At 38.0% G+C, this 15267-nt stretch overlaps 1 protein-coding gene across 11 annotated transcripts in view; it reads left to right on the plus strand.

Moving 5' to 3' along the window:
* The window catches only part of ikzf1 (IKAROS family zinc finger 1 (Ikaros)), a 46664-nt gene extending 31927 nt beyond the window's left edge, over positions 1–14737 (plus strand). For 2 of the 11 annotated variants that reach the window (XM_064337402.1, XM_064337387.1), the window contains exons 4-8: positions 1432–1695; positions 4728–4895; positions 7412–7537; positions 8698–8832; positions 10520–14737. In XM_064337402.1, the coding sequence (XP_064193472.1) occupies positions 1432–1695; positions 4728–4895; positions 7412–7537; positions 8698–8832; positions 10520–11238 (1412 nt within the window). In that variant the 3' untranslated portion in view covers positions 11239–14737. The remainder of the gene's footprint in view (positions 1–1431; positions 1696–4727; positions 4896–7411; positions 7538–8697; positions 8833–10519) is intronic. The other 9 variants (XM_064337444.1, XM_064337440.1, XM_064337411.1 and 6 more) reach the window with 8 other exon arrangements.
* Positions 14738–15267: the final 530 nt, after the last annotated feature.

Consider the following 15267-nt stretch of genomic DNA (forward strand, 5'->3'; position numbering starts at 1 on the left):
AATCATGAATAGTTTCATCTTTCTGCCAGTGTCACAAGGCCTTTGGCCCTGTGGTAGAAGAGGCATTATTACATGGAGTACTGAGGGCTCTATGTCAATGGCACAACAGACAGCACAAGATCTCTATTTTGGAGCAAAAATTATGCTGGTGATGATCTTACTTTCATTCTTACTTTTCCGTGTGCTACGTTGCACTCAGTGGGTGAGACAGCACTGAATCATCATTTGGGGGTGTGAATTGGAGGGCAGACAGAGGGCAGGCAAGTCTGATCCTGTAAAGGAGTACTGGATGAGATGATTAATAGGAAAATATAAATTCTTTGGTATCCACAGATACAGTAACATGTCCTACTTATATCTGTCAACTCAAAATAAATATTCATGATACTGTATATATGTTATTTTATGTTATAGATTGGGAGAAATGTAAGCGTATGAGTAAGCATACTATTTTAAATAGAGTACATGGACAAAAGTGAGTGAACAGTAATCAAATGGTTATTGTGTCTATGAATGATTATTATTATGTATTTCAGAGGTCAGTCATTTCATTGCATCAGTATTGTCCTGCAATCACCAAACTCATGCAAGGTGTATATTGGTGGAACAACAGGCTAAAATATAGGCTCACAGCAGTCTCACAGAGGGGTTCACCCAACATAATACTAAATTAAATGCTTTATACATAGTGGATAGAAATGATGATAATGATGATGATGATGATGATTATTATTATTATTATTATCATCATAATTAGTAGTAGTATTATTAGTAATAGTAAGTAGTAGTAGTTGTAATTGCCAGAGTTTGTGGGGGTCATTTAATACCGTATTATGCATTATAGACAGCTGCACATCAGAGGAATGACAGAGAGAATGTAGTAAATAATAAGAATTCCTGAAAAAAATGCTCATTCTCAGTAAACATGAAAAGTGTTCTCATCACCCAGTCAATAGCCTGCTTTTTTCCCTTAAATTTGGACATGCATTTTTCATATGCACCAGCATGCTAGCTGCCTTTGGGTCCTTAAAATAGGCCCTTGTGTTTTTTTTAAATTGGGTTTAATTTAAAGGTTTGTGTATATAATGATATTGAAAGGTACAATGCATGCATGGGGCGGTTTAATTTAAGAGTACGGATATAGAGTGTAGTTTTGTAAGGACATACTTCTTGGCATGTGTTTGCTGGGCCCAGTCACAAACTTTAGTTTCAATAACAAGAGTCATTATAAAAGCTGGACATCGGAGATGTTCAGGTTAGTCACTTAACCCAATAAAAACAACATATCCCCAATAACAGCCCCACTCCCAGTATTTAATACTTCATGTTTAAATCTCAGATGTTGGCACTCTCGTGTCCAGTGAGGTATAGTCACTCTCTAGGCCTGTAGACATACTGACACTAAACAGCGGCCCCTGCCCTCTTTTCCAGCCAGTAATATAAAAGTAGAGGCTCAGAGTGACGAGGAGAATGGGCGTGCCTGTGAGAGGATTGGGGAGGAGGAGAGTGCAGAGGACTTGCGCGTGCTCGATGCCTCAGGAGCCAAACTGAACGGTTCCCACCCGGGCCCAGACGGGAAGGCCTACTCCCCGGCTGGGGCCATCCGACTCCCGAACGGGAAGCTCAAGTGTGATATCTGTGGAATAGTTTGCATCGGCCCCAATGTGCTGATGGTTCACAAGCGAAGCCACACTGGTAAGAGCTCTGCCCTACTTTACATCCTTCCATTGCACCTTCCTCACTGAGCTACACAAACCAGCTCTTTCATTGCACAGTCACTGAGAGACATAAATGAGCTCTTCTATTGAACCTACCCTGAGAGACATAAATGAGCTCTTCTATTGAACCTACATTGAGAGACATAAATGGGCTCTTTCATTGTACCTTCACTGAGAGAAACAAGCAAGCTGTGCCATTGCACCTTCACTTCAATACATAAGCAGGTTCTTCCTTCCTTCCCTTAGAGACATAAATGAGCTCTTCCATTCCACCTTCCCTCAGAGACATTACATTGTACTGTCACTTAGAGACATTAATGAGCTCTTCCATTGCACCTTCACTTAGAGACATAAATGGGCTCTTCCATTGCACCTTCACTTATACACATAAATGAGCTTTTCCATTTCACTGAGAGAGATAGATGGGGATTAGCCAGGGATAGAAAGCCTGAGCCTGAATTCAGGAGTATTTTCTGAAAAGCAAGATTGGAAGGGGAAACAAACAGTGGAACAAAGAGTGTTCAAATAGGAGATGTTCCACTGTACTGCTCAACATGTTGCCATGGGTTTCTTTTGCTGAGTTGGGCCTCTGTATACATAAATCATTACTGACACTTTGTCAACAGGATGATTTACCATCCGTGTTTTTTTTTTTTTTTAAACCAATGACAAAACAGAAGTTCAGATATTCTTTGAGAGTGGATGCTAGAAGACCAAAGAATTGCCCTGGAAGGAGGCATAGAGCATGTAGAGAGGATGAAAAAGTAAACTTCCTGTCCCTGATTGTAAGACCAGAAACCACTCATATTTAGCTAAAGCATGGCTTTGAGTTATCAGCAGGTACTCAGTGTGTCTTATAGAAATGAATAAAGATTTCAGTATGGTATTAATTTACTATGGAATGTAGTGATTACAGGATGCCAAAGAGAGGGCAGCAGGCAATCTTTGAATTTAATCAGTGAAGCAATTAAAGCACGTTATATACATGTGTATGAATACACATTTGTGTTCAAATTATTTTCTGTAAAATTTTATGCTTTATTAACATATCAATGTGAGGGGTTTACTATCATGAAGATAAGAGATATAAAAGTAGATTCGATTTATTATAGATAGAAAATGATGAGAAAACACAGAATTTTATTTTTCATTCCATTTGAATACAGTGTACATGAATAATACTTGCATTTCCTGATTTAATATTTTGTTACACATTAAATGTCTTGAAAGTCTAGAAATAGGCTATATGTGGTGTTTAAACACACATACGACAACATTAACAAAAGCACTGTGCAGTACATACAGGATATATGTGTAACGTTAAAACTAAGCTTGCACAGCAATCAACCTGGTGAGCAAGACCCCAGCTGAAGACTACAATTATTACAGCATTAAGAGTATTTTGTATTTAAAATGGATATTCATTTGTGAAGAATCTAACCACTGGGGGAGAACATTATTCAAAAAGGCATTTAACTGCTACTCTTCAGAGACTAATGAAACCAAAAATGGAAAAAAGGAAATACAAGGAAAATGTAAATGCAGAAGAAGGTATAATAACAGATATAATGAAGTGTCTCTCATTTAAATATAAAATATTCTCTGGTGAAACTGTGCTCTTCAAATGCATTTTTAATGAGTTTCATTTTTTTATATTTTTTGCTGCTTCACTGGTGGCTTATTTCATACAGCCTTTGAAAGATGTAGACTGTATTAAAGGCTTTCCTGAGAATGCCACAACACGCTGAGACGGGATATTGGTTTATTCCAGAGCTGGTGATCAGGAAGAGTGGCTCTCAACACAAAGTGTTTCCTTCACTTCATTTAAATGAGTTTGAATTTGCATTGTGATGTGCCGCTCTGATTTTAGAGACGAAGAAGAAGGGAAAAAATGAGATTTTCAGATCAAATTGACCCAGGCAGTGGTGCGTTACAAAACTGGCAGGTTGAGTCTGAAAGGCTCTTGTTCGCTGGCTGTGCCAGGCAGCTGAGAGGCTGGGAGGCGCAGAGAGCAGAGAGGAGAGGGGAAAGGCAGCCCACTCCACATGCCCTGTGCTTCATTTGATTGCATTTCTCTGTAGCTTGTCCTGCCGGCTACATTGTTTCAGTGCCCTGGATTAGTGTAGAACAGCAACCCTCACACTGAAGCCATGATGCTGCCATTTGTGGTGAAGCTTTAATTCTTTCACAGTGCGTGTCGCAACAAAGACATAATTCCGACACACGCAGGTCTCTTCAGGGTGGCGGAATTGTTCTTTCAGGGGTCTTGTTGCGCAGACAGATGATGGTGACCCCTTATGGCTGTAGTGAATGTACTGATTGTCAGTAAGTGTGCGACTTACGCACCATTTCCCCCAGAGTACCCAGAATCCCATCACCTGAACATCAGTGTGAAAATGGCTGTTATTTCTTTCGTGTTCAGTCCAAAGACAAGTCTGCCAGTCTAAATATTTTTTATTACATTTTTCAAGTAAATATAGCAGTTAGAAAATATGGTTTTAGGTGTTGTGCAACCAAACAAATTATTTTAATAATTAATTGCATATTGCTAATTCCACTTGAAAATATATGATAAAGAGCGCATTTAGAATGCATGATGGATGCAAATTGTATAAAGATTAGATGTCATGGGGTGGCTATTGGGGTGAACAGTTCATCATAGGGTCTGTCTCAGAACACTATTGTTTAGGGTCTGCCGTAAAACAGTACAGCATAGGGTCTGTCTCTGTACTGTAGAGCATGCGGTCTGTCTCAGGATTGTATGGCATAGAGTGTGTCTCAGGATTGTATGGCATAGAGTGTGTCTCAGGATTGTATGGCATAGAGTGTGTCTCAGGATTGTATGGCATAGAGTCTGTCTCAGGATTGTATGGCATAGAGTCTGTCTCAGGATTGTATGGCATAGAGTCTGTCTCAGGATTGTATGGCATTGAGTCTGTCTCAGAACTATACAGCATATGGTCTCTCCCAGGACCCTGATGAGTTGTGTTTGCTGTCTGTTTTCTTCAGGGGAGCGGCCATTTCAGTGTAACCAGTGCGGAGCCTCCTTCACTCAGAAGGGTAATCTCCTCCGCCATATCAAGCTGCATTCTGGAGAAAAGCCCTTCAAGTGCCACCTGTGCAACTATGCCTGCCGCCGTAGAGATGCCCTCACCGGCCACCTGCGCACACACTCTGGTAGGTACCCTTGGGTGGCAGTGTGGTATAGCAGCACAATGCCCAGCTCTAGTAGGTACCCTGGGGTGCCAGTGTGGTATAGCAGCACAATGCCCAGCTCTGGTAGGTACCCTGGGGTGCCAGTGTGGTATAGCGTCACAATGCCCAGCTCTGGTAGGTACCCTTCGGTGGCAGTGTGGTATAGCAGCACAACGCCCAGCTATGGTAGGTACCCTGCGGTGGCAGTGTGGTATAGCAGCACAATGCCCAGCTCTGGTAGGTACCTTGCGGTGGCAGTGTGGTATAGCAGCACAACGCCCAGCTATGGTAGGTACCCTGCGGTGCCAGTGTGGTATAGCAGCACAATGCCCAGCTCTGGTAGGTACCCTGGGGTGCCAGTGTGGTATAGCAGCACAATGCCCAGCTCTGGTAGGTACCCTGGGGTGGCAGTGTGGTATAGCAGCACAATGCCCAGCTCTGGTAGGTACCCTGGGGTGGCAGTGTGGTATAGCAGCACAATGCCCAGCTCTGGTAGGTACCCTGCGGTGGCAGTGTGGTATAGCAGCACAACGCCCAGCTCTGGTAGGTACCCTGGGGTAGAAATTCTCAGACGTGGTGCTGCTGTAGCTTTAAACTAAAGATATTTATAACCGCTGCTGCATCAGACATTCACTGCATGGAAACTACTCAGAAAAGCTGGAAACGTTTGTATAATTGCTCAGATGGTTTAAATAAACAGTATATTTTTATTTATATTAACAGCCTTAAGATTTGAAAGGACAGACAATGAGTACAAGAGTGTACCTGCACGCTTGTGTACAAGCACATTTTCAAATGTTTGTTGCAACTGATATTTGTTTCATTTAACACACAGCTGAAAGTGTACTGAATTAAACCTAAATGCATCTCACTGGAGAAATTCTCTTTCTGAAATGTAACATATACGTATATGCTTGTCCTCGTTTTTTAACAACTGGGTACATGAAACATCAAGAGTGCCACAATAGTAAATAAAAAATTGGTGGTTTAATAAATAAATAAATAAGTGTGGAAATGTATTCCTAAATTAAATGAATACCTAAAATAATCTAAAAATAAATAAAATCATTTTAAAATATATAATACATCTGGAAATGAATATGTAAATATAAATGTAGGTGCAATTTAACAAGTTTTTTTTTCTTAGTTTATTTTAATAACTTTCTGATTTATTTTCACATTTATTTCTTTATATATTTCCCTATGAATGTCTGCTTTGTTTGATGAGCACTATCTGTCAATCAACTTGCTTTGGTCCAACCCACTATGTCCGATGTTCCAACCTTACATGCGTTCATAGGTACAGACAGCGTTTGTCAATGTGAGCAAGTCGTTACATGAATGTAGAGGTCAATTTCTCAAATATTGAGCGAAATGGTGGAAAGGTTTTACAGTGAGCCCCAATTTATATATCTTGTTGGCCACAACATAGCTAACTGAACCACTCCATGTCACCTCTCCTCTTCCGTAATCTTGAGATTTGCTAATCTATGACAGTTAGTTAGCAAGCTAGTTTTATCAGATGCAAGATTGCTATATTGCACAATCATTTTTCCTACATTTTCCTATGTAGGGTGGCAACGGAATCCAGCCTGTCTGGTGTTTGTTTCAATATTTAAAAAACTGAGGTACATGTTCACATTAAGATACACATAAAGCGCATAAAAGCTGTGAACAAATGGAAGGTGAAACATCGCACTTTGTGGGTTTGTCCAAAACAAGTTGATTGCCATATTTTGCTCGTAAAAAAGCTGAAATAAATAGGGAAATATATGTAGAAATAAATAAATAAATAAATTTGAAAATATATATGGCTATAAAAAAAACATATGGACATAAATTCATTAAATATATTCAAGAAAATATATGAAAATAAATAAGAGAAATGTATGTGTAAATAAATATGAAAATCTGAAAATTAAAAACAGAATTTAAGAAAAAATATAACTTAATAAATTAATTTCACATACATTCATATTTCTGTATTCATTTCCAAATTGATTTATTTATATATATTTTTTTATTTTTTTATTTTTGGATGATTCATTTAAAATTTCCACATTTATTTATTTATTTATTTAGGGAAGCCCATATATAACTACAAGTGCCTTCAAAGCCCAAATTTCAAGGAAAATACAGATTTTTTTTTTTTTTTTTTTACAAAATGTTGTGTATTAAATGTACAAAATGTTGATTCTTCACAAAAAAGGAGGTGAATGACCCAAAGTAAAGGCAAGTTATCAATGGTATTTCATGACTACTGAGAACTCAAAAATAACAAATTTCAGATCATTTATTTATAAAATAATCTCAAATGAAACAGATGAAATCAGCCATTTTGTTTTGATTCTCATAAACATGTTTCCTGTAATCTCAATATGAAAAGCATTTAATTCAGTCTGAATGTTTGATGCCCATATCATCTGCCCCTTGCACTGTGCCTGCCACTGTTTTACTGTAATTGCTTACTGATATAAATGTGTTTCCTGGCTCTGCAGTGGGAAAACCTCACAAATGTGCTTATTGTGGAAGGAGCTATAAGCAACGTAGCTCGCTGGAGGAGCACAAGGAGCGCTGCCACAACTACCTGCAGTGCATGGGCCTCCAGAACAGTATCTACTCAGGTCAGTGCCTTTCACAGCAATTTGCATGGTTAAGGAAATCATGTGCATCCCAATCCTCAGTCTCAGGGATTTACAAACCTACCTAGAATAATAACGATGGTTGTGCAACTGTGAGGTGAGGAGCAACTGAATAAGAGCTGAAGATGTAATCTCACTCTCTCAATCTCTTCTTTATTGGTTATTGTTTTAGCTTTAAAGTCATCATTAGGAATGAAGAATAAAATTAGTTTGCTTAATGGTAATTGTAACTGTTTAGTAACCTGTTGTATGACTGCATTTTTTAAACAGTTTTTAGTACAACCAAGGAATTAAAATCTCCAGTTTCTCCAAGTGTACCATTTTATACAGGTGAAATTGGCACATTGAATTGTGGGCAAAAAAATCCACTATTTTACTTGTACAAATTATTAATTTGTTGGATATTGATTATTTTGATATTATTCCAGATTATTTAAATATTTTTTATATTAAATGTTTATATTTTAAAGTACATTTAACTTCAATTAAACCTTAATTCATTAAAGTGAAAGTTAATTAGACTGAAAAATGGTACCAAAAGATACCATAAACTTTTGTTTGTATGTATGCATGTATGTACAGTACACACTGTATATATATATATATATATATGCTTGTATGTATGCATGTATGTATAAATGGATGCAGCTGTGACCCAGTAATTAAGAGGTGGAATTATCAGTGAAAATTTGATCTGGTTGAAAAACATCCAAAAACAATTTTAAGATTTGTCAAGCCCAAGAAGGTTTATTTGTACTAAGATATTTCTGGTAGCAAATTTGAGATGAAGACATTCAACAACACAGCTGGGAAAAGCAGAATCAATGTATGTGGACAATAGTTGTGTGCATTTGAACGACCGATTAGCTGTGGGCATTTGCTGTATACTTTAGCCAAGTGCATTAGCTTTGGAAGATGCTGTATGTGATTCAGGACCTCTGGTGTCTCCTGCCTGCAAGAGGCATTATCATTTGATTTGAGGCCCGTTGTCTCTGCATTGCCTTTGACTGGATTACTTTTGCCTTTTGTGAGTGTTGAGCAGTGTTTGGCATCTTTTTGCCAGCAGTACCCACCTTTTGGATTTGATAAGACAGATATCATTATTTTAATTCTAAACATGACTTTTCTGTCTTGCTTTCCAGTAGTAAAGGAAGAAAGCACCCAGAATGAACTGAGTGAAGACTTAAGCCAGACCGGGACAGAGAGGGCGTTGGTGCTAGACAGACTAGCTAATAATGTAGCCAAACGTAAGAGTTCTATGCCACAGAAGTTTGTGGGTAAGGGCTAATGTATGTTTCTTTGTGTTTCTGTAACAACCGGCTGTGTACCTACCTGTATAAGACAGGTATAACTAGGCTAAATAATTTGATCGAAGCAGATTATTTCGTATTCCTGTTGCGTTTCTGTTCTGCTGTTCTGCTGTCTGTTGTCAATCAGAATGAACACAGGCATGCAGCATAATGTTCTAGCACTACAACCAGAATTCAAGAGCTTTGATCTTCATTTGCTTGTATTTCATTGCACTTACATCAGTAGGACATTCATACTGAATGACACTGTTCATGTTATTCACAGGCTGGTGTATTTGTCCCCAGCCAAAATAATTATTAGTAACCTTTTAAAAAAAAAACCTCTTTTTGAAAGTCCTTAGTTAAATCGGTATATCTGCAGAAAATTTTAGTTATTTAGCAATAATCTGTTATGCCGTGATTTACGTTGTCAGTACACCACTTGGATAAATTAACACATAGGCAAAAATTAATAGGAACATATAATTAACTATACATATGAACAGACCACTCTTACTTTCCATCAAAATGGCAGAGTAGAGATTGAAACAACAGAATGAACTAGCTCTGTGTCTACCGTGCATTTTACCTTCACACATCTTCTGTGCATATGGTTTCCAACTGCAACTATTTATTTTTCAATGGGAGAGGGATCCTGAACAGAGGAAAAGACTGCTTGAGCTTTTCTGCTCAGCCACTGTAGTCAGCATCGGGATTATTTTAATCCCCTCTGTGAGTCCTATGGTCAGTTTGTTGATTTTAGTCCCTCTGTGAGTCCTGTGGTCAGTTTGTTCATTTTAGTCCCTCTGTGAGTCCTGTGGTCAGTTTATTGAGTTTAGTCCCTCTGTGAGTCCTGTGGTCAGTTTGTTGATTTTAGTCCCTCTGTGAGTCCTGTGGTCAGTTTGTTGATTTTAGTCCCTCTGTGAGTCATGTGGTCAGTTTGTTGATTTTAATCCATTTGTGAGAACAGTGGTCAGTTTGTTGGCTTTAGTCCACTTTTCAGACCTGCGGTCAGTTTGTTGGTTTTAGTCAGCTGTTTGAGAATTTCAGTTGGATTAATATGAGTTACAGTTAGTTACAGTCCCCCACTGTTGAACCTGTAGTTAGACTAATGCTGCTTTTAATCCCGCTTTGGTACCTGTGGTTGGACTAATGTGGATTTTAGTCCCATCTGTGGAATTTAGCATGAAAGAAATTCTGTTCTTGGGCAGCAGCAAATCCCATTTTCCTAAATCAGCCCATATTTCCAACAAAGGGAGGGAGAAGGGAGGAAGACATTGGTGATATTTTGAAAGACGAAACATCTTGATCTTCATCAGGAGCAGGACTAATGTCACAAATTGTTTCTTTACGTGGATTAATAGCTGGGAATTTAGCACAGAGGATGGAGAATGGCAATATTTCCTGCATAAAGCTAACTGACAAAATTATTACTGTAGACTGGCTAGACAATAGATATTGCACAATATAACCAAAAATTATAATCAAAATTACTGATCAAAATACTGTTTAAACTTTTGTTACAATGTACAAATAAACTTTTGTTAGAAACAGGGCATTAAAAAGAAAAACAACAGAATAGACCAAAGGAAAAGATAGAGGGAAAATGCTTTTTGATTTTTGCCGATAATTTCCGATATAAATCCATTTATGGATCTTAATCTCTGTCTCGTAGGTGAGAAGCGCCTGTCGGACCTCTCCTACGAAGGCGGGGCTTCTGGCCTGGTTAATGACATGCAGCCGCATGTCATTGACCAGGCCATCAACAGCGCCATTAGCTACCTGGGGGCGGAGTCTCTGAGGCCGCTGGTGCAGACCTCTCCAGCGTCCTCCTCAGATGTGGTCATCAGCCCCATTTACCCTCTGCACAAGCCCCTGGGCGACACCCACGGCCACAAGAACGGCCACGGCCTGTCAGCCAAAGACAGCGCGGCCGAGAACCTGCTGCTGCTGTCCAATGCCAGGTCTGCGTCCAGCGAGCGCGACGGCTCTCCCAGCCACAGCGGCCAGGACTCCACCGACACCGAGAGCAACAACGAGGAGCGGCCAGGCGGGGGCACCGGCCTCATCTATCTGACCAATCACATTGCGGCCGGGGCGCGCAATGGGGCGGTGCCCCTGGTGAAAGAGGAGCAGCGGCAGTACGAGTCTCTCCGGGCGGCGGCGCTGGACCTGCCCTCCGACACCTTCAAGGTGCTGAGCAGCGAGGGGGAGCAGGTGAGGGCGTACCGCTGTGAACACTGTCGCGTGCTCTTCCTGGACCATGTCATGTACACCATCCACATGGGCTGCCATGGCTTCCGCGACCCCTTCGAGTGCAACCTGTGTGGCTATCGCAGCCAGGACCGCTATGAGTTCTCCTCTCACATGACCCGAGGGGAACACCGCTACTGAAATCGCACGCTCACATTCACACGGGTACACGTGCGCATGCACAACACGTGCACACACATACACAACGACACGGACACATACACACACTCATGCTCACAAAGATGCTGAAAATACACAGACATAAACACATCCGTACATCCGTACATTCACTCTAACATGATTCATTTTCATAGCACAGTTCATTAAAAGAACTGTAACCTAATGTGCGACGCAGGTAATAACAATTATGAAGAACAAATTAAGTCACAACAAAAGAAAAAAAATATCAGTCATCACATGCAATAAGAGATAATAATTTAACCTTAATGAAAATTAATTATATACCACAGGAAAAACAGAAATTCTCTTTAACAGATGCCATGTATTTTCTGTGGGTAAAAATGGATATAATAAAAATATTAATAATTTAAATGTAGTAAAAGCACAACATATAAAATAAGCTTGCTTAAAAGCAGAAAAAGGAACTCAAATTCACATGTGTGTGTACACATAAACAAATACACATGCGCACACACATAAACACATACAGACATAAGATGGGTCGTTGTTATGCACTGTGCTGAAATTGCATGTTTTTTTACAGAGAGCTTGGAAATAGATTCTTGTGTAATGCTATGGGCAGCCACTGATTTGATCAAAAAAGTATTTCTTTGAACAAATTAGTCTCGAATAAGCAGGATAAATTAAGTTTGATACATGAATTGTTGGCAGTAGTGACTTTTCTTCTACACAGTTCTACTACCATCTGCGATTCATCATCTACGATCATATCTTTAATATCAACTCCAATAAATCAGAGTAGACAAAATTCAAAACAGGTATAATATTGATGGTTAAGCTTCTATCGTAACTTTTAGTGCTACTGTCAAGCTAACATAAATAAAAAATGTAATTCAATAAAAACAATTTTACTTGGCCATATTCAAACAAAATCCACTATATGCTCAGAAGCACTCAAATAAATAAATAAATAAATAAATAACAGGAAAAAGGAGGTGTGGCCTGAAATCTGTGGTGACCAGGCTGGAGGCAGGACCTGTTTTAAAGAGGAAGTGAGCTTCTGCCTAACGAATCCACCTGTGTCCAACTTTATGGTCCCTACTGTTTTAATAATTTTTTTTTAAACCTGCATAGATGATATAACATAGTATATTACACTTATAAAAAAAAAGGAAAAAAGCCATTTGTTCCTGTAGTTGTATGCAAATGTAAGATGTTATAGGTGTGATTATTCCTCGCAGATAATTCTCACAGATGTTTCTAATATTATTCTAGGGATTTTGTGTCAGTGCTGTAGGCCAGTGTGTTTAATGATTAACAAAGACCGAACATGCTTTTCTGTACCTCAGTGCCTGACAAAGGATGCACTTCAAGCAAAGCAGTACATTAAACTTAATGACCACTTGGTCCAGCAGTCATGAGTATACATTTATATAATATATTTCCTAGTAATAATATTTCAATGAAAGGATATATACAGGCAGTACTTAACTTCATTTTTTTGTGCTTTTTTTGTGTGACACAGAAATTTGTGTGCATACCCTAATGTTTTGAAATGAAGTTTACAAGTAAAAGGGAATGTGACCACATTTGTAAGTTTTGCCAAACAGTTCTTTAGTTCCACTCTAGTTATACACTGAAAAATATTGAAAGAAAATTGTGGGGATGAAGGTGTTAGTTTGGCTGTGCATGGAGTTAGCATGAAAAAAAAACATTTAGCTGTGTATATCACTGCATTCCTGCAATCTGTAGCAAATGTACAAATTCAACAAAATGCGTTGAACAATATAAATATTCAGTCAGTTTTAACACAGCACTGCATTTGTTCAAATCTCATCTTATGTTTGCATGCTGATGTATTTATCCAATGTTTTAAAAGAGTATGAACATGATAGTATGAATATTGATAGTATGAATATTTTTATGTCTCAAAAATTAACATTATTGCAATGTGGCACGTGGTTTCCCTGGGAACATTGGCTTTTAATGGTTAAATTTCATTTTTCCTTAAAGTGGCTTAGTGATTTACTATGGATCTTGGTCACAGTATGTTTAAAATTTTAAATATAAAATTGATATTTTTATCATAAAATTTGTGTGCTGTCCTAGAAGTGTGAAAACCTGAGGGAACACCTAGAGAATATAAGAAATTTCAATTGATGCACAGTGTCTTCTCAATGCCCCATCTTTTCTATTGCTTATGTACATTGTGTAAAAACGTCTTACATGCTTATGCTTATGTTGTGGTGTAGTGTTCCTGCTTACACTATGGAATTAAAGGTCTGTGCCTGAAAATATATAATATTCTGTAAACTGCATGTACATAATGTGTAAAAAATATCTAGCGTGCAAAAGTATGCATACAATGCATTGTTACAAATATGAGCGACTGCTTTCAGAATGAAACCATTCATTTGTAAATGCTGTCAAATTTGAAAAAAGGGATTATTTTTAGTGGGAGTAATGTGTTCTGTTTGAGCAGTATTCTTGGTTTGTATCACTGTGTACAAACCATAACAAATCTGACGAACAAATGACAATTCTGCTTCTTAATTGATTCATCAATAAATTCATTAATGTTTGTTTAAAGTAGTAGTAACCATGCTATTGAAGAAAAGAGCATTTTATGTCAATTTTATGTTGTTTTGTATATTATTTAAGCTCAACACAGTAATTTTTAAACCAAACATATATTGGTGAATTTATAACTAAAGGGCATCATATAGGTCAAATGAATTAAAAAGCATTGACTGTGAACTTTGTTGTTGAAATTTTATTGCCTGATATCCTTATTTAATGTAGATGTTTGTGCATATCTATGTCTTTATATTTCTGCACTTTTGTGTTTATAGGGAAAAAACAGCACACTTGTTGTTACTTATGTGAATTTCAGTAGCAAGCTATACCAAATATAGTTTTTGTGAGTTATAAAGTGTACCTTCTTAAACTAACTCAGTGTAATACAATTCCCATCTAGCATTTCACCACGTCTCATAGATCTCACAAGCAATGATTTTGCAATGCACTATGGGAGCTTCAGGCAAAGGAAACACGGAAATGGCCATGTACACCATCTCTAAAAATAAGTTTGAAAAAAAATATGAACACATTATTGACCCACCAAACTGCTTAATCAACAGAGTACAAGTACCCATACACGTATAGTTGGTTGCTCATGAAATGATAAAAAAAGAAATAAAAATATCTGAAAGAATAAGGGCATACACATCTTTTTGTATTAAACAGGAGTGCAGTTCTACCAACCTGTGTTACCTGGAGTAATTTGTCTGTCTTTGGAGTGCTCTCTTGTCAAGCAGATTATTACACAAATTGTATTTTGAGTGTTTGTTTTTTCATCTGCGTATAGTAATTTTTTGTTTTTGGGTGAAATTTTCCTTTAAACAATGGATTGTTCTGCACCTCTATTTTATATTATTTCATCTGAAATTATTTGTAAAATATGCTTGCAAACGAACAATTAAAAATCTGTTGTTTGAGACCAAGCCTTACTGTTCTTGAGTGTACTAGCTACCATTCCATTGGAGTATTGCAAATTCAGATTAAAAGTGATAAACAATCAATAATAAAAATAGTTGATTCAACCAGGCATTCAGTGGTGACAACCGTTTGCCTGCAGCGATGAGTAATTGTTTTTAATGTAGTTCTGTTCCAAGATTTGTGGCCAGTGTTTTATACATTAAAGAAATGCACAAAACTCCCTGCTTCTAAGACTTAATGCATATATAGATACAATATTTATTCAGCATTTTCATTAATTAAATTTAACTAATTTCACTAATTCAGTAAAAATGCTCAAATCAGCAAAGGTTGAATACATTTATTTGCACTTGTTTCCAAGAGGCAAGTGGTGCAATATTTGAATTCAAATTAGAATGAAACATTCTGAAGTCACATAAATGCATGCTAAGGCAAATATAGTAAAGTATAAACCAACTATCATATTGAAGGGGATGAATTACCAAGAGCAACCACGTAGGGATGGGTGGGCCACAGCCATCTAAAGCCGCG

Source organism: Anguilla rostrata, chromosome 1 (genome assembly GCF_018555375.3).
Source record: "Anguilla rostrata isolate EN2019 chromosome 1, ASM1855537v3, whole genome shotgun sequence".
Classification (NCBI taxonomy): Eukaryota; Metazoa; Chordata; class Actinopteri; order Anguilliformes; family Anguillidae; genus Anguilla; species Anguilla rostrata.